We start from the raw sequence: 21,322 nt of genomic DNA, 5'->3' as shown, positions 1-21,322 counted from the left end.
TCCTTATCCTTCGAGTCCAACATTCGAATCTGGATTCTTTGAGGAACAATATTTTGACCTCACTGCATTCCACACTCGAATCTGGATCTTGCTCTCGCTCGCACGCACACACATGCACACACATACACACACAGGCACCACAAATTCAGTTCAGCATATTCTGCAATAAAAACGAACATTTTACTGAAATGTTTTATTCATTATTGTCAACAGAGAAACCAGTTTGTTCAAATACCTGGATATAACAGTTACCCTAATGAGCAAAATCAAACAGCACTGAAACAAACTGTTAGCTGTCCCTCAAAGAAGCCCATTGCATCTGCATGATGCCACACTTTCAATCTCTTTGGGCCTTGTTCCACAAGAGGTGGCCCTTGACATATCATCTAGCTTTTGTCTAGTTTCAGGCACAGTCCCCGAATCTACACATGACAACAGTATTCACTATACCAATATTACATTAAATGTATTACCAAACACATACAAAAAACAAAGAGAAAACTGGATATTAATTCCTTAAAAAGGACAAAGGGGAACTAACATATACTACTCAAAAAGGTCAAGGACCACACAATTCTTTCATATTTCTGTAGTTAATTTCTCATGTCATGTCATGGCATGACGGATTAACTATAGTCATATCAAAGAATCAGTTGTCGTTAACCATTTTGAGTGGCATAATTCATGTTCCTGACATATTTTAATTCTGCATGCCAGAATACAACATTTTTTACATCAGTTCTTTGAAGAACTATCAACGTGCAAGATGGACGGTAAATCTAGTGCCACCAGTTTTCCTTGTCTATCAGATCAGTCATAGTTTTTGAAAATGCAGAAATATTTTTTAAAGTTTGATTACACTATGCATATTTCAAACCTGTTAACAGTGTAATAAGAGGGAAACAAACAAGAATCTTTAAAATCAACAGAAATCAAAATAATATTGTTAATGATTTATGTTACTGGCGTTGTTTTGCCCTAAGGAAACCCTAAAGGGCCGACCATTTGATATTGGGTGGGGTTTGCCTAGTACTATAGGATTTAATTGAAATCATAAACTGTCTCAGAAAATGCTTGAAACTTCAGCCCCGTTGAATAAATACAGAAATTTCCTGCCCCCCCCCCCCCCCCCCAATATATTGTGGCAAAATATTTATAGAAAACAATACTTAGGCTCATAGTTAGGAATAAAAAAATATATCCGGTTTTGCAGGTGCAGCTGTCTCCAAACAAAATCCCAGATATCCCAATATCAAATGGTCTGTCCCCCATGATATCTGACCTGACCCTACAATGGGCATAATAGACTAAAGATCTGTAAAACAAGAAATATAACTGGTCTGGCCCAAAAACTTAAACACTAGACAACAAAAAAGTGAGTGAGTGAGTGAGTGATTAATGAAATGCAGCGTTTAAGCCATGACAATAAATCAGAAACATTCAAATACATCAATTAAACATAATATAAATGTGTCAGGAATACTCAGATCTGTGGAATATTTCTATCTTTAATCAATCTCATTAAAATCAGATCTTAGTTCTCGCTTCCGCTAACCAAAGATCTGAGGACATCCGATTACAGGTCACGTCAAACGACATTTCACAAACTTTGACCGACCAATGAATTGACTGACAAGAAGACGACATTAATCTCAAGCTTTACAGCACTAGCTTTGAAAACCAATTTTACAGGTATGCTCAGATCTATGGCATATTTTCTACCTTTGGCAGATCCACAAACAGTATGAAGGAGGATTGTAATTGGTCCCAAAGGGCTAAAATAGAGAATAAAAGGTCCCAAGGGCTGAAATAGATAGTTAAGGGTCCCAAAGGGCAAATATAGATACTAACAAGGGTCCCAAAGGGCTGAAATAAAGAACAAAGGGTCCCAAAGCGCTAAAATAGATAGTTAAGGGTCAAAATGGGCATACAAAAAAGGGTCCCAAAGGGCAAAGATAGATTGATGATCAACAGAATAACATGACCTCTAACAGGAATGACCTCCCATCTGTGTCACCTTGGGTATAAAATCACATAACAATAGGACTTACATTTTTGCTAACATTTTGCCATTCTGTTACAGCTTAGAGTCCTACTCGTGTGTCTTCACAACAGAAATAAACTAAGGTAGTTGTATCACAAATACTACAATAGGAATACCACTAGGACTTTCACATGAAGGAAAGTTGTCAACTAGTTTAAACATCTACCATAAATCTCTTGAAAAGTAACAGACAGAGATAATGTCTCTCCCTCAGCACTACTAAGAGATGATGGATGTCAAAGCACCAAACTTTCCAAAACATTTATCATGGCCAACTAAAGCCAAGTAGAGCAATAGGCCAACATGATCAGGTTTAATGGTAATGTCCCAAGATACAACTCACGATGTTTTGGTATGTACTTTACCATAGAATGATATATATCTATATCTAGATATAAACAAGTGTTTTCTTCACACAGAAAGAAATAAAGAAAGATGCTTCTATATCTGTATGTAGTCCAGAGAAGTATGAACGCTGATATAATGGGTACTGCTTATTTAGAAGTAGATACTGAATGTGAATTTGGAACTGTTCCAAAATTGGACATGTTGGCATTGCTGATCCTATTCTGTGAAGACTTACTATCAGCAATCCTTGATGGGGGAGGTAACTGCTGTGGGAGTGGTTGATAGGGGAGGTCACTGCTGTGGGGGGGTTGATAGGGGAGGTACCTGTGTGGGAGGGGTTGATAGGGGAGGTACCTGTGTGGGAGGGGTTGTTACAGCGGGGTACTGGTGTGGGAGGGGTTGTTACAGCGGGGTACTGGTGCGGGAGGGGTTGATAGGTGAGGTGTGGGAGGGGTTGTTACAGCGGGGTACTTGTGTGGGAGGGGTTGTTACAGAGGGGTACTGGTGTGGGAGGGGTTGTTACAGAGGGGTACTGGTGTGGGAGGGGTTGTTACAGAGGGGTACTGGTGTGGGAGGGGTTGTTACAGAGGGGTACTGGTGTGGGAGGGGTTGTTACAGAGGGGTACTTGTGTGGGAGGGGTTGTTACAGAGGGGTACTTGTGTGGGAGGGGTTGTTACAGAGGGGTACTGGTGTGGGAGGGGTTGTTACAGCGGGGTACTGGTGTGGGAGGGGTTGTTACAGAGGGGTACTTGTGTGGGAGGGGTTGTTACAGCGGGATACTTGTGTGGGAGGGGTTGTTACAGCGGGGTACTTGTGTGGGAGGGGTTGTTACAGAGGGGTACTTGTGTGGGAGGGGTTGATACAGAGGGGTACTGGTGTGGGAGGGGATGTTACAGAGGGGTACTTGTGTGGGAGGGGTTGATACAGAGGGGTACTGGTGTGGGAGGGGTTGTTACAGAGGGGTACTGGTGTGGGAGGGGTTGTTACAGAGGGGTACTGGTGTGGGAGGGGATGTTACAGAGGGGTACTTGTGTGGGAGGGGTTGATACAGAGGGGTACTTGTGTGGGAGGGGTTGTTACAGAGGGGTACTTGTGTGGGAGGGGTTGATGGAGCTGGGTACTAGTATGGGAGGGGTTGTTACAGAGGGGTACTTGTGTGGGAGGGGTTGATACAGAGGGGTACTGGTGTGGGAGGGGATGTTACAGAGGGGTACTTGTGTGGGAGGGGTTGTTACAGAGGGGTACTTGTGTGGGAGGGGTTGTTACAGAGGGGTACTTGTGTGGGAGGGGTTGATACAGAGGGGTACTTGTGTGGGAGGGGTTGTTACAGAGGGGTACTTGTGTGGGAGGGGTTGATGGAGCTGGGTACTAGTATGGGAGGGGTTGATACAGCGGGGTACTGGTGTGGGAAGGGATGAGGGGACTCTAACCACAGATTATGCATGTACATGTCCAACTGCTGCATTGCTTTTCTCCAATAATACATGAAAACATTATATTTGCCTTGAAGCCTAATTAAAAAGAAAAAGAATCTGAATTCCTAATTGAATAGAAAAACCATGTGCACAATACACCAATTAACCTTTGGTAAGCAGTGAAAAGTCTCAACAGCACAACATTTAGAGATAAAGCCTATACACAAGTGCCTTGACTGCGACTAGTAACAAATCACAACAGCATACATACAATCAAAATTTACAACATTCAAAGATTATGTACATCTCAAACTTGAACATATTCTAACAAAACAGATTTTTGTACACATTTTAAAAAGGTGGACTTTCACACATGCTACAAAAACTGATTTAGATAACATGAAACTTCCAATTAGGTTGTAATGATATGCAAATGATATGCAAATGATATGCAAATGAGACGAATCCAGAACAGAGACCAATGGCAATCATGAAGACTTGATAGAAATGTTGTGGTTCTCAAAGGACTTGTGTTTACGGGCATAAAATTGTGCCTGCATAGTGAGAAGAGCTTGCTTGAAACTGTTATTTTCAGGATTTTTCAACACAGATAGCATCAGCTGTTTAGATTCTTGTCTCAGTTCGTTCAGCTCCTGTTGAAGTGTTCTATTCTGAATAATCATTTCGCCAGTCCTCATTGCAATCTCCCACAAGCCCAGCTTCTTCAAAGCTTCAGTTGTACGAGCAAACCGCTTCTTCTTCTCAGCCTGCATGGAATCATCCAGGTGGATCTGCTTTGGACTGGAACTGGATGCTGAGTCCGACTTGCTCAGTGAATACTTCCTCTTGAGCAAGCTGCGGCCTCTATGGTCACTGCTGTCCAATTCCTGGTAGTTCATGTCAATGGCGTCAGTCACACACTTGGTTGGCAAGGGAACACAAGCCACGCGAGTAACTGGGGTTGTAGTACCAGGCAGACTCTGCAGGTCCACAAGTCCTGAAGAATGAGGTATCGCTCTACGTCTTGCAGCACTCTGAAACAGAGGATATAAACTGACATTACAACCACAAAGCCGTAAGTGAATCAGTGAGGGTTGAGTGAGTTGATGTGGAAGGAAAGCTCTCGCCTTAAGCAAAATGTTAATCATGGTAATACTGATAAACATGATAAAGAAACATCTTTAGCAGTTTTGTTTTACAAACACTCCTTCTGCTGTTTATTATGTGCATTATTTGTCATCTCCTGGTTTATGTAAACACTAAATTTTCACAAATGTGAACGAATGTTTTACTAATATAAATTTCTTCCCACCCGATATATTACATCTAACTATTTTCAGTCATGAAAACAAATTCAACATATACTGAAACACTTTGAAAACACATACTTGAATTTCTGTAATATTTAGCAAAATGGCCACAAAAATCAAAATAAGTTGTTCTGTGTATTTAGGCTTGAGGTAATCAAACACACTCATGATATTGTTCAGGTGCGAATCTCATTGGATGTGTTGAGAGACGGACTTGAGCACAAAATGATGACGCCCTTTCATTATGTGTCAGTTTTGATACAGCAGCCAATTTTGTATTTGAAAAAAACACCAAAAACTGACAAACAATTCTTTTGAAACTCAAAAATTAAAAAACAAACGTTTAACATATATGTCATCTAATTTTTGACACATACCATGCTCCTTGACTGTGCATCGCAAGGCTGAACAGAATCATCCTTGGGATAGCTGGAGTTGTCTGTTATGGAGAAAAATGGTTGTATAAGTACACCTGTCTTATTGTGTAGGGCATATATGAACACAAGTTGCAATGGGTCTGAAGGAAACATTCAAAATAGCAAAAAGGTCCCACGAGAATTTATGAAAAGAATTCAATAATATTGGAAAAACATGGAAAACTGTTAAAATAGTTTCCTTGTAAACCCAAGCTCACACGGAAAAGAAGCGATGTACTTCCACTTTGCGCCTGCGCAGTAGATCAGTTTTGATATTGCTTCCTGTGCAACAGCAATAAATAACTGACAGTGAAGATGATTTCTGTTAAAAATCTGAAGATTTTTAAAGTGTGAGTTTAGCTAAAATGGAAATTAACGGTATGACGTAATAGAGGTAAGATATTCCGAAGGAATTAAATAAATCTATCCATGAAACTAATTATCCATAAACTTGTGACCAACACAACATGCTATTGTTAATAATCAAGTACACCCACCACCACCCCTACCCCCAACGTTTGCATCCAGGTTCTAGCAGACCTTAATCTGGATCCCCCATCCTAAACCTTTTCTAGGGTTGAACCATAGCTTTTATCCCCATCCTCTTGTAAATCTGCTGCGATGAATTACAAAGTAAGTAACCATCGCTAAAAGTGGAGTAGAACCATTCTCACTCACTCCTCACATAAAAGCAGGTTAAAGTTTTTCCACCAACAAAAAGACCAAAGTGACAAAACCAGACAAATGAGTGAGTGAGTGAGTTTGGTTTTACGCTGCTTTTAGCAAAATTCCAGCAATATCACGGTGGGGGACACCGGAAATGGGCTTCACACATTGTACCCATGTCGGGAATCGAACCCGGGTCTTCGGTGTGACGAGCGAACACTTTAACCACTAGCCGGACAAATGAATCTATGGGCCTTACCTGTAGATGTTGCCCCTCCAGTGAATGCTGCACCACCTCGCAGTAAGGAGGACATGCTAGTAGGGCTCTGCCAGGAGGAGGATTGAGACAACATGTGATGCTGCTGCTGTTGCTGATGTTGCTGCTGCTGTTGCTGGTGGAGGATGTTGAGCACCTGCCGGCTGGGGTGGTGAGGTGAATACTCCTGACTGGGCCAGCCCATTTGATGGTATCCCATCCACGCATCTGAGGAAAAAGATCATACATTTACCATACTGACAACAAATGTCTGATTGCAGTTGCCAAGATCACCAGGGCCGTATGAATCAACATGATGAAGTCTTGTTTGTTTGTTTGTTGTTTAACGCCACACTCAGCAATATTCCAGCTATATGACAACAGTCTGTAAATAGACGAGTCTGGACCAGACGATCCAGTGATTGACACAGTCTCCTTTTACGGCAAGCATGGGTTGCTGAAGACCTATTTTACCCCTGAATTTCACGGGTCGATGAAATCTTGATTGAACCTAAATACAATGTGTCACTATGTGCAAGTATATATACAAGGGCAACAAAAGATCTGTTATAATCATATATACAGCATAAATACATCAAATGGCAGGGACTAAAAATTAAGTTTGTTATATCAGTTAGTTCGTTATATCGGTCAGTTTGTTATAGGCATGTTCGCATTAAACGTAGTTTACTGTATATTGCTTTTCTTTAATAAGTTATTTAGCACACCAGCAGAAGCATGTAAACCTTTATTAAATCTGGTGACCTTTCATAACAGTCAACCAAACATCTTGTCAATGACTAAATAAGCCATGTAAGCCAATTGACATTTCATGGCCTGTGTCCTTCTTAATGTTCCAGAAATACTGAAAAATTAATAAGTTTGTCTAAGGTTTATAAAATAAAATATGTTCATGTGATAAACTGGATGTCCTGAAACAACATGTTGTATAAAAAGAAAGTTGTTTCACTTTTCTTTCAGAAAAATAAAGTGTATGTCTTGAAGTTGTGGCCGAAAAAAACAAGAAAACAGAGATATCACTATCCCCTGCCATTGGGCACATTAGAAGTATGTTTGTTCATATAGTACTGAAAATACATGGGGAAAGGGAGGGTAACTCTAGAAGAAGAAAAAATAGGGCATAAATTTGTTAACTCAGTCTTGTCAAGTATCTCTTGATAAGCATGGAAAGATTAATTCAGTTCAGTAGTTTCTAAAAAATCCCGACCCAATTGCAGCCACACAAGTAAACCAAGGAGACTAAAACACACAAGTCTTAAGCATAAAGTCCGGTTTCTTGCAAAGGAAACAAAAAAATATTAATTTAAAAATACCAAAACACCAAAAGCACCAGTTCAGCAGGTGTTTCATACAAATGCAAAGTTTCATAATAAAATATCAAACAGTTTCCGAGTTATGCTCTGGGAATAAATCATTATGGGTGCCACTTTGTGGCAGAACAAAAAACAAAACTGGACATCTTCCCCAAAAGAACTAACATGGTTGGAACAAAAGCTTACCAGACCAAAATAGACTTTACTGGACCTGTGCTTCCACAGCCTAACAGCAAAAGTCACAGACTGGTGTTGGGTAACTTTGGAAATCACTAGATACATTCAGATAAACATGACTTGGTGGGGATTCCGTAACTTCTCAGACATAGTTGCATCACATTTTCAAACAAGTCACAATGGCTTAACAGCATTATCTCTGCTTGCACTGAACCAACAAAATAGAAAATACCAGTAAAGTAATGATGACGCATGACCTTATTATCATGATTATGTTGAGGAAAGACAAAAATGGTGTAGTCTGTAGACACGGCCACTATTCTGTTACTCCGAGACTTGAAACAATCTGGACTGACTAGTTGTTTTACGCCAAGAACTAGTTATTGTACATAACCCAAAATCAGAAATGAGCTGTGGATTAGTCAAATTTGACAAATGGTGTCTACCTCAGACTTTAGTGTGTTCATGTGGAATAGTGTTGATCGACCGGAAATCATTATGAGGGCGACTTTAAGTACTCGACCATGTATTAGCATGATTAGTGAGCGAGTGAGTGATTTTGGTTTTACGCCGCTATTAGCAATATTCTAGCAATATCACAGCCGGGGACACCAGAAATTGGCTTCACACACTGTACCCATGACGGGAATCGAACCCAGATCTTTGGTGTGACGAGCAAACACTTTAACCACGAGGCTAGCCCCACCGCCCCGGACCAGGTATTAACACAAGCCTACATTATGGTGACCAACAATTTGAAAGACAAGTATTACCTCCCTACCAACATCTGTAGCAATTTATGAATCTTGGAACTAGCAGATGTATTACCTCCCTAACAACTGTAGCAATGTATGAATCTTGAGACTAGCAGATGGATTACCTCCCTTACCATGCTTACAACATCTGTAGCAATTTATGAATCTTGGAACTAGCAGATGGATTACCTCCCTTACCATGCTTACAACATCTGTAGCAATTTATGAATCTTGGAACTAGCAGATGTATTACCTCCCTAACAACTGTAGCAATGTATGAATCTTGAGACTAGCAGATGGATTACCTCCCTTACCATGCTTACAACATCTGTAGCGATGTATGGATCTTGGAACTAGCGGATGTACTGTCAGATACTGAATAAAACCAATCAGAACTTTGCAAATAACCAGACTTACAACCACACTGATAACTAAACAACAACCCTACTTACAATCAAATATCAAATTCACAATCACATTCCAAACCCTACTCACAAAATATTTCCACAATAACCCATACTGATAAACATTTTAAGCAAAAAGAACAAAGTTCATTACAAGCTACATGAGTGAGTGAGTTTGGTTTAACACCGCTTTTAACAGTATTCCAGTTATATCGCGGCGTGTCAGCTTAATGTGGGAGGAAAGCCCGAATTGAAGCAGGTCTCAGACGTTTACCACTTCGGTGAAACCCACGAGCACGGTTATGGTGCTGACAAACCTAGAAACATAATCAGGGCGAACCCGAGATTCGAACCCACAATCATAGGTTTCTGGCGTGCCCAAGGGACGCAACTCTGCACAGCGAATTGCGGCGCCTTAGACGACTTGGCCACCCGTGCCCGCTCAAGCTACTTGAAATGGCCATTGCCCAACACCTACTGGTACTTCAAAACAACAAAGCATTTTGCAACAGTGAATAATGAAGGTTCAAAGCTACCACCTCCTGGCCTGTGTTGGGGACCTTTGTCATCCGACGCACACACAGCCTCGATCCCTGGCAACATCACACTTTGGACAATATCCACAAACTGCTGGACATTGATAGCAGTCCCATGCTTAGGAGTCGTCGTGTCCGCCTCAGCAAGTTCAACTTTCATTGTAACTGTCTCAACAGTCCTCAGATATCTTCCACAGATTATCCCCCTGTACTGTATATAGTGGTAGACAGCTGTTTCTGCTTGACGACTTGGTACAATGTTAGTACATACTGTTTCAGCCTTAAATTACATGGCAGCAATCAACACAAACATAGACAAATCATAATGATTTTTACTTATCCTTCCAGAACAGAAACTGTTTAAATAATAGAATCCAACAGGTTCATCCTTTTCCCAACTCTGCTCAACATATTTGCAATGACATGTAAGAAAACTCTTTCTTCACATAATCACAGTCTGTATTCCATCGGGTCAAGCAACATATCACTGCAACAATGACATCCATGTCAACGCTCTTCCAAAATATCCTAAAAGTCTAAGAAAAATCTGTAACCTATTTAATTTTAGACCATCCAATTTTCCCAAAGGAGATTTTCAAATTCACAATTGTCTCCCAATATCTCCTCCAGATGATCTTCTTTTCACACTGAACTTGTCAGAAGAAAACTCGGTCGTCATCCTCAAAGCTCGCACTGGCACTAGCTGCTCACATAAACTGAGACCTCACTGGCCAGATCCCCACTGCCTGAAGTTCACGGTCAGACTTCATCATGCCAAGCAAGACTCAATGTTTTATCACTGCACATTTTTCGATCCCCATGTTTGTGCTTCAGAGAAACAATATTTACGAGCAGCTTAAGGCCAGCAGCCAATGACGGTGAGCCTGAGTCCCCAAGGCTATACTCAATGCGACAATGTGCTCCAGGCCACCAAGCTTACAACGTGAGCCCACTTAATCCGTTACATGCAGTTTGCCCACGTGAAAGGCCAGTCCCAAGCATAACCAGATCTTAGACATTTGACATGGCCATGAAATACTTAAACATATACAAAGATGATATTTTTGTTTCACATAAAAAATGCCAATGTGTGTGGACTGTACAAAAATATCTTATTTCTCTCTTGTAAGTTTGTAACATAATAAAAACATTATTTCAAAACATTTTAGCATAGATGTCTACGTTCAATAAATCAGACATTACCGTATTCGATGTAATAAGCGCCCAGGCTGCTCTCAAAATTAGAAATAGGGGGCTCTTATCAGAATATTATTTTGTCAAAAAAACACATAGTTGAAAGATAAATTCCGTGGTTTACGCTGACAGCCTGAAATGTTTATATACGAGAGATATATTTTTCCAGAATTTAATTGCCCATAATTAAGGGTGCATATAACACACGAGTGCATATTATACGCGAATAAATAAGTATTGTGTACATTGATCAATCGGAAAGGGTGTTAATTGGGATTGTTCACGAGCCAATATATTAGCAAATATCGATGTGGGCGCTTATTAGAGCGGGGCGCTTATTACGTCGAATACGGTATATCTAAAAAATGTATTATATAAAACAGTTATAAGTCTGAATATGGGACTTTATGGAAAATGAGTCAAAATGTTTGATGCTACGTACATGATGTATCTCTGTAATAAATATGAATTTAAGCTTATGAATTGTATTTTTAGTGTACTAAGATACTAGTAGTTTTAAAGTATATTAAGAAGTCAAATGATTTTATCCAAGAAGGTCCTTTAGCTCATGGTTGGTCACACATATCATTGCTCATGATGTCAACGACTGGTTCGTCTAGACCTGCACTTAGTAACCTGTAAATCTCACTGTACACAGGAGCCAGGTTTATTTTGTTGTTGTTTAACACCACACTCAGCAATATTCTAGCTATATGATGGTGGAATCTGATGACATGCAATATACCAAGTTACAGAGCCAAACCAACTGATTGAGTTTTGTAATGATTCTTACGACAAGCATAGGCTGCTGGGGACCAACAATTGTACCCAGAAACCCATGGGTTCCTTGGCAGGTAGTTGGTATATGCCAAGGTGTGATAAGGTCACTTTTTTGCACATTAAATTGGCATGATTTAAGAAACCGAAATTAAATTGTTATCAACGATACTTGGAGTTTGTGAGTGAGTGAGTTGGGTTTAACGCTGCTTTTAACAGTATTTCAGTTATATCAGGGCGTGTCAGCTTAATGTGGGAGGAAAGCCCGAAGTGATGCAGGTCTCAGACGTTTACCACTTCGGTGAAACCCACGATAAGATACTTGGAAGTTCAAGTAATTGGAACTTCAGATCTTGTTCTTTTCACCTGTTTTGTGAGACCTTTTACGCAACGATCGGTTTAAAATGTTTAAAAAAAGGTGATTTGGTAGGTTTTAAAAAGTTAATGGTAATGCTTGAAAATAGACCGACCTTAACTGACGTTCTTAGAAGATGTTTGTGAAGACAGTTCCAACAGGGAAAAGAAATCAGTTTGTGTGAGTGAGTGAGTGAGTGAGTATGGTTTTACGCCGCTTTTAGCAATATTCCAGCAATATCACGGTGGGGGACACCAGAAATGGGCTTCACACATTGTACCCATGTCTGGAATCGAACACGGGTCTTCAGCGTGACGAGCGAACGCTTTAACCACCAGGCTACCCGACCGCCCCCAGTTTTTGTGAGAAACCTGACAATAGGTTTTTCAATAGTGAGTGAGTGAGTGAGTTATTATTTAAAGTCACAGCGGCAATATTTCAGCCATATCGTGACTCGAACAAGGTATAGCTTATAGAAAACAACTTGTCAAAGGACAGTACAACAACTAGCAAGATATCACAGATTATAACTTTAAAACTAGTTTTAGAACAATAAAATGATTGGATTATGACAGACGACACATCATAAAAACAGGCTATTGAACACCAACAAATAAAGGTAGGCCACCATACCAGGGACCACGGGGGCTTACAGTACTTTTGCTACCTGCATGGACCCCGGCAGGATTTACACCAACCCTTCAGTTATTGGTGAGTGTGGAGAAATTTAACCAAAATTAAAACAAACAATCATTCTACGATTAAAAACCTGGCATATATGAATTACTTTGAATGAAGTGGGCTTACGCATCCTCTCAGGGGGACAATAATTTTACGCTACTTCAACCCCCATCAAGGGTACAACCACTAACAATCTCAGTTCATAAATATATAGTACCAATTTATAAAATATATAACTTTCTACATCAAAATTTATTAAGCAATTCAATTTCTTTTAAAATATCAATGATTAAATGAGAGTTTATGTTAAAAAGATCCTTGATTGATGAAACTTTGAAATAGTTATCCCTTGTTTTCAATAGTGAACCTTATTAACTCATGTTAGCAAAACTCTTGTACTCTGTGATCAACTTTACAATATCAACCAATTCCTAACATAGCCCCATGCACACACTTTAACAACATTACAAGATTTCCTTACTTCAACATCAGGACAAAAAAAGATCACAAAGCTGATGGTTTACCTGAATCTTGTTCCTTTCTGCCTGCCTTGTGTTGACCAGTATAGATGCTGTTCTGTCGAACAATGCACAAGTCATCTTCATTATCTGGTGTGGAGCATCTGGAAATGCTTGGCGTCGAGTCAATAATGCTCCCTTCAATTCCTTCTGTGACAGTATCGTCATCTATCTCTCGATGATGTACTGGACCCATTTTAGACATACGAGACTGGAAACAAGAGAAATACAGTTTGGCCAAAAAGTAAATGTATGGGTTTCTTATTTCAACTTCTCAATAATCAGATAATGGAGGGTCATATTTTAGGGGTGTGTGTGTGTGTAATTTTACCACCATTAAAAAGTTTTCAATTTTTGTTTTAGACCAGTAACCAGTTTTGTTACTTATAAAGATTTTCTTTGTCAACATGAAACAACGGAACCAGATAGAAAATGTAATCACTGTCAATTTGAGGTTAATGTCTTCAAAACAAACTCTCTGAAATCAAAGTTCTAATACAAACAAGTATATTGTAGAAAAGAATACTGTAAATCTTGAAATTAATGCGAGCGTGAATTAAATGCAAAAAATGAGAGTGGTCTTTGCTGGCATTATTAAACAACGCATTTATATCAACAATAAGACATTTTAGATAGCAGAAATACCAACTCAGACATACGCTGAAAACAAACAACTATGTATTCCACATCACTGTTTATTGAACAGCACTTGTAACAAGTATATAAACTATGCCATTCAAACACTAATTACATCCTGTGAATTGTCACACTGGGGTCAAGACAAGAGTTCTACACTTAGGTCATCAGTGATCACACCTGCAAGTGTAGACAGACGCCACCCAGGCAATACAGTGTATTGGATCTTTGCGACTGCGTCAAAGGCCGACACGAGCCAGCGCGCATGTATTTTTAGCGGAAGTACTCTAAACAGTGCTAATGAGCGGTGCTATTTGGTGTGTGATTGGAATAATGTAAGGTTGGATGAGGTGAGGATTCTCCTGTAAACCTGACAGAGGACATTTTCTTTAGATATAAATCCACTGAGTCTTGAGAGGAGGGGGCTGTTGCATTCATATTGAGTCGCATTATTGACTAGGGGCCAGCGGTCGCATTCTTTTGATGAAGTGTGCCAACAAGAAGATGTATGACACACTGATTTTCACTTACTCGTCACTATAGGACTTAAATTCAATACGTCAGTTACCAATGGCAACCATTGAACTGCTTGATAACTTTTACAATATTACTGTTGGTGACATAGACCCGTTATCTAGGCTCCATCTTCTTTGAGTGAGTGAGTTGGGTTTAACACAGCTTTTAACAGTATTACAGTTATATCGCAGCGTGTCAGCTTAATGTGGGAGGAAAGCCTGAAGTGATGCAGGTCTCAGACGAGCACAGATATGGTACTGACAAACCTTGAAACATAACTGTGGCGAACTGGGATTCGAACACACAATCATAGGTTTCTGGCGTGCCCAAGGGATGCAACTCTGCACAGCGAATCGTGGCAGCTTAGACAACTGGGACACCTGTGGCCACCATCTTCTTCAAGAGTGAATGCCCTTCACCACAAGCTACATCATAAGCAGTTGTTATTTACAAAGGTTTCCAATTAATTAAAGCCCCAAGTAACTCAGTTTGTCAGTCTGCTCACTAAGCGGTCACTAAGCATTCACTAAGCGTTCACCACTGGAAGTACTGCACCAGACCGCATCTGTGGTCTAGTGGATAGAGCGTTTGCCATGAGAACTGAAAGTCAGTAGTTTGATCCCCTGGCCACACCATGCCAATAGACGTTAATAGAAGGTATTTGTTGTTATCCTGCCTGGCGCTCTGCATCAAAGGGATGAAACAATGACAGGTCTGCTCGGAGTTGGTATACCATGTCTTAATTCACACATTCTGAGGCATAACTAACGTGATCAGAAACTATTCATAAATATTCAATCAATCACATTATCACTGATTCACCATAACTTATTGATGGATAGTACAACCCAACAGTAAACGGAACTACAAGTATATTTTCTGAAATAGACTATATACTTTGCATAGATAATTATCAAACCCTGGGCAATAACAGTTGCTTCCCTTATCCAAATTGGGTGAGTGCCAAAAATTATGAAAATAGCATTCGAGCAATGTTGCTAAACAAAGATAGTAGAATAGAATGTAACACTGACACAATTAGCTGGAAATTTGTTTTGTTCAAAAATTATCATTGTCACATGATGAATATGGAGTTGGTCATTTTCGGAAAAGAGCGGAACCGATGCGCCACAGGAACTCGTTATTGATCAGTAAATCAGAAAAATAGATATATACCCCTATATGTAAGTAGAGAATACATATAGCGGGTATATATTTTTATTTACGTACCAAAACGAGATCCTGTGCGCTGTGCCCGAACATAGAATATGTTCGCTACTATTTGTAGGATCGAAGGGCCGAGGATAGATCTAGAGTTGAGGGTTGCCTGTCCTAATCCTAACACAAATAACCCCAAGTATCGAAGAGGCACGCGTACATGTATTTTCCGATACTAAACATTTTTTCTTGAGATATATGTAGTTTATGACACTAATGGATGGCGGACAGATTCCATAACACCTTCTATGCATTATTTTCATCAGGTTTCTGATCTTAGACAACGTTTTCAAAAAGCAAATACAAACTTACCTCTCATCCGTATGTAAATTGATATGCCGATTCACAACAAACATGTACTTAAGCAAAAGCAGCCGAGTAAATTCCCGAAATCACCTTTGCCGTGGATAGACTATACAGGCGAGCACACTCCTCGCCACGTGAGGAAGCATTTATTGATGTGTTGTTGAACAAGCACGCGTTTTGATTGGCTGAACTCAACGCGAGCAATTTCGTCACGTGTTTGCTAGCTTTTCGCCACGCTGTACAATCTGCAGCTGAAATCCATTGTTAAACAGGCTCGATTGACAAATACCATGTTTTGTAATGATTTTTTTCTTCACCCCTTTTTAAGACGCATGCATATCACAAATTACGTTGTAGGAAGTATAAATATTGCTCGTTTGGTCCCTGAATAAGTTTTGTTTCACTTTTGTAACAAATATGTCAATTAACAAAAATCTGAAGCCAATAAAGATCATGTAATAATGTTGTCTCACGATATATACATATACTCACTGATTTATTATAACACGCGTCGGAAATTAGGATATAGAGTACACGAGAAGAGAATGGCTACATATCGGCGCGATCAGAGCCCAATCCCTTTGTCTTTTTGGACGATTAAATTGTTTTAATAAAAAACACACACACACATATATATATATATATATACATATAAACATACATGAACATGATAATTGTTCCGTCAAAGTATTATGTTCACTGCAATGAAAATGTCACTCTTCGCAAATTCAGAAAACTCAGTCTTTCACATTGAAGTATGTAATAAATCGCCCTAGCCTAAACTTCTTTCGAAAATAAACCTACTTCATTGTCTGTACGACTTATATTATGAACTACGGAAGCTGGAAATTGCCCAAACGGATGACTGAGCTCAAAGAACAAGTGCGAAAGTGTCAGGACAAAAAGTCGACCTAATAGAACGGCAAGTTTGTAATATTGCCATTTCTCGGCATTTCTTACTTCGTAGGGGAGGTCGGATAGCCTAGTGGTTAAAGTGTTCGCACGTCACGCCGAAGACCCGGGTTCGATTCCCGACATGGGTACAATGTGTGAAGCCCATTTCTGGTGTTCCCCGCCGTGATATTGCTGGAATATTGCTGAAAGTGGTGTAAAACCAAACCTCTTACTCACTCACTTACTTCGCAATTACTTTCTAAACTTTGTAAAAAGTAATTATTCACCTTTATGTCGCATTACAAAGTCCAATATTGGTGCCATGGTTGTTGATAGAAAATAGGTTTAGTTAAGACAACCATGATCGTACAACAAATAAAGTTAGCACTGACATGATAATGGCGACAAGATAAGCGCTTCAGTTTTCGTTCACGTAAACAACAATGTCATGTCCTAGTTGCTAACGACGCTGTGGGATACAAAGGGGAGGGAAAATGCGGTGGCCACGGGTCTTGTACGGAATGTAATTGAAGTATCAGTCACCGTAATTCATTCATCCTATCAATGGCTCATTGACAGTTTGCAGAATACTACACCCATTTCATATACGGTAAATTGGCATACTACTTCCGGTATATTACTACAATTATACTCCTTAAAAAGAAAAAAGAAAATGAAACGCAAAGCCAGATTTGTGTGAGGTAGGAAAATGCATTTATACGAGGAACCGTACAAGGTATTCAGCCAAAATATTGTGGAGAGAACACCTGGTGATTGAAGCCATCTCAGATATCCAATTCATCCCACAGGTGCGCTATCGGGTTCAAATCCGGGGATCTGGATGACCAGGGGAGAACACCAACGTTTTTGTTGTGTAGACAGGGTGATCCGTGCTGTATGCGGTCGAGCTTTGTCCTGCTGGAATACACCGTATTGGGAGTAATTGGGAGGACGTGTGGTAGGAGAATTACGATTGCCCTGGATATGGACCAAACCTGTCCTACCATGATGAGAGATATCCGCCCACATCACAACGCTACCAGCACCAAACCTGTCCACTTCCTGTAGGCAGTTTCCGACGTAACGTTCGCCCCGACGAACCCGTGGTCTTCCATCCCCTCGACGGAGGAGAAATCTTGATTCGCTGCTGAACCAGACATCTCTCCATCGCAGTTGAGGCCATACCCTGTGTTGACGACACCAATGCAGTCGTTGTTGACGATGTTGTCGACTCAATATGACGCGTCGAACAGGACGTCTTGCTCGTAGACCTGCTGCTCTTAAACGATTTCGTACGGTCTGGTCGGAGATTCTGCGCAGATAGGGTATTTGGGATGCGGTTGAGGTGGCTGTGGTCGTCCTTTCACGTAGGTGGCGCAGTCGGATCTAGCGATCTTGGGCGGGGGTGGTTACTCTTAGCCGTCCCGACCTTGATGTTTGATATAAGTCAAAGCTGTAAGGATAGCTTTGGCCTCAGCAGTAAAAATTGAACTAGAATCTGGTATTCTTGAGGAGACAGTTCTGGATCCAATGATGGTGGCACTTGCAACTTTGCCACCATCCTTGGACCCGTCTGTAAAAATGGACCTGTGAGAATTATATTTTGTGCGTAATCTGTAGGAAGATGTAACATGGTGCATTAAAGGCAAAATTGTCAAATATGTGTGTACATTCCTGGTAAACTTCAATTCAACAATTACAGAAGGAAACTAAGACATGGTTGTAGTCAAACCACATGATAAATGCCTCATGATAAATGGTTGGTTCGTTTCATTGCCTCATGATAAACGGTTGGATCCTTCCATTGCATCATACTAAATGGTTTGGCCCTACCATTGCCTGAAGCTTAACAGCTGGGCCTCCTTCATCGCCTCACACCAAACGTTTGGGCCCTTCCATTGACCCATGGTGAATGGTTGGGCCCTTCAATTGCCACAAGCTAAACGGTTTGACCCTTCCATTGCCATAAATGGCAGGCCCGACAGCTGAATGTGCAAGGGTATGACCTGGCCAACGCTTATATATGCCCTGCAACATATTCATCGAATCACTATATATGAATGATTGAAGATTCGGGATGGAGTTATTTCGAAGAGACTGTTGTGTACGTTAGTTTCACAACTCCTTGTATCATTATTTACACGGGAGTATTGCCAGGTGACTATTGATTTAGGAAGGGCTCAGGAAGGGTCTATCGTGCTTGTTAATTTATGGCAGCCATTTTATTATTTTTGACTTGAGATCCTTCATCACGTTCAAATTAAGTGGTTAGATGAGATTAGACCGAGATATTATCAACTACCGGCAGTGATCAAGGTTCATGTTCCTTCAACACAGTGATGGCAATTACCTGGTGGATATTGAGTTTGTTTGTTTGTTTGTTGTTTAACGCCGCACTCAGCAACATTCCAGCTATATGACGGCGGTCTGAAAAGAATCGAGTCTGGACCAGACAATCCAGTGATTGATATCATGAGTGATCGAGTAGGTTTTAGCATTAGTCCAGCAACAGCACGGCCCGGGACACCAAGAATGGCAGCGTCAGAAACTAACAGTTTCAGTCCACTCGTCCTTATGATGATAACATATGGCAAAACACCCAAACATGGCAAATGTCTACTGGTCCTTGTGATACGTTAACTATTGGGCAGTTTGGCAAGGACTACAGGACTAGTGCCAATTTCTAATGTTGAATGGGCTTCGCATATTGTATCCCCAGCTGGACCGGGGACCGGGGTCATCGATGCGACCATTAGCTACCTGCCCACCATCACCACTACTATCATGACGCTTCCACTGCCAAATCGGTCGACCTGTCTATCGTTGGCGGTTGAACGTTCAGGGCGACGTCGTACACATTCCCCGGAATTTCCATCAGCCCGATCGATGTCGCATAAACCTTGACTCGTCGCAGAATCAAATCGCTCTCCGCCGCTGGTAATCCATACTCTGGGTTGGACACCACTGATGTAGTTGACGGTGTTGTTGCGTCAATACAACAACGTGTGAGATCATCCCCCCAGCCAACCTTGGGTCTAACTGTTCGTGCATCACTAATACTATAGAAGTCTTTGTGTGAAGAAAGCTACCGATGCATTCTCAATAAATTCAGATCTTACTTCCCGCTTCTGCCAAACACAATTTTTTTACATTTTATTACAGGTCATGTCAGAACGACCTTTCGCCATATTTAACCGACCAATAAGTGACTAACAAATCAACATCAGCCAATCAGAAATCGGTTTTCTCAAGCTTTACGGCACTAAGTTTCAAACGTGCTGCTTCAATTGTAGGCTACGCTTTGACATTTTTTTTGGACAAAGTTAAATTCTCGATTCAAAATTTGCAACGTAAGCAGAAAAATGGTAATGTCTAATATATGCCCGAGATAGCATGGCAGTACTTCACAATGAATTATGGATCTTAGTTCCTTCCGTTTCATTTTGACAGAATCAGTCGTACAGCCAGTAACTGTAGTTCGGAATATCCCGTGTTAACCTTTTCGATGTACCAGTGAAAAGAAAACACATTCCGAATGTCACTTTCCCGACCTGGTAATTGACGCTCTGATTGGTCGGATGACAGGTCGTTCTGGCGTGACCCGTAATCTTTGTTTAGCAATAGCGAGAACTAAGATATCTGATATTAATGAGATTGTCTACCGATGTTGTCTCTTCAAACTAAAATTCGTACACTGAGTCCCTGCATATATGCAAACGTACATATAATAAGGGGGCCCAATCGGGTGGCCCAATCGTCTAAGGCGACGCAATATGCTGTGTAGAGTTGCGTCCCTTGCGCCACAAACGTTTGATTTTGGCTCCGAAACCCGGTTCGAACCGGTAATGTTTTTAGTTTTTGCAGTACCATACCCATGCTCGTGGTTTTCATCAAAGTGGCATCTCCCCGAAGCAAGAGAGTTAACCCACTATAAAAGTCCGGTTTTCTCCCTTGTCGAGCTAGGCTGGAATTGTGGAGCTATATTTTTGCTGGACTAACGAGTCTATGTATAGTCCAATCAAAATCGCGTAACGACTTCAACATCCGGTTCCTAGACTTCAGCGCAGATTTCAGTCGATTGCAGGATGTGCAGAGCACGTGTATCGTCAACTGGGCGTCTGATGCTACTAGAACTGGGATTAGAACTGGGATACGACCAGAACTGGGATAAACACCATAGAGAATTATATCTGTGACATGCAACTATGTGTTGAATTGACAAATAGTTAATAACAGCAAAATCATCTGCACTTCTTGTGTTTTTTATTCTTAGTCCGTTCTGCAAAGTGCGCCAATGGCAGTGCTACTGACTCGATATCCGCCATTTGTAGCTAAATATAGCAGCGTATAAAAAGTGGTAATGCAGAACTTAACGTCCCACTCTGACTATAAATAGCCCGCAAGGTGGCGGTGTTTCAGTTTCGAACAATGACTGACAATGTAAACACAACCGAGTGTCGGGAGAAGCTTTTTTCCAGCAAACCCTGGATACCACAAATGGCTCATTATATATATATATATATAAGTCAATAAACTTTCTGTAGTTTTATCATAAAAATCGAATT

General features: G+C 40.7%; 1 protein-coding gene across 2 annotated transcripts; it reads right to left on the bottom strand.

Moving 5' to 3' along the window:
- Positions 1–2,978: 2,978 nt before the first annotated feature.
- LOC124146458 lies at positions 2,979–16,017 on the bottom strand. 2 transcript variants are annotated; one of them, XM_046516751.2, is made up of 5 exons: positions 15,870–16,017; positions 13,194–13,398; positions 6,460–6,684; positions 5,496–5,557; positions 2,979–4,842 (listed from the first exon to the last, which is right to left on the bottom strand). In XM_046516751.2, the coding sequence occupies exons 2-5, from the start codon at positions 13,390–13,392 to the stop codon at positions 4,297–4,299; spliced, it is 1,032 nt and encodes a 343-aa protein (XP_046372707.1). In that variant the 5' UTR covers positions 13,393–13,398; positions 15,870–16,017; the 3' UTR covers positions 2,979–4,296. The 2 variants fall into 2 exon arrangements, with proteins under 2 accessions (XP_046372707.1, XP_046372708.2); XM_046516752.2 differs by lacking the exons at positions 13,194–13,398; positions 15,870–16,017 and adding an exon at positions 9,666–10,771.
- Between the last annotated feature and the right edge of the window lie 5,305 nt (positions 16,018–21,322).

The sequence above is a fragment of the Haliotis rufescens genome, unplaced genomic scaffold (assembly GCF_023055435.1).
Source record: "Haliotis rufescens isolate VD_foot unplaced genomic scaffold, xgHalRufe1.0.p SCAF_3, whole genome shotgun sequence".
Classification (NCBI taxonomy): Eukaryota; Metazoa; Mollusca; class Gastropoda; order Lepetellida; family Haliotidae; genus Haliotis; species Haliotis rufescens.
The sequence above is the reverse complement of the archived record's forward strand: the minus strand, read 5'-3'. Positions and strand labels throughout refer to the sequence as shown.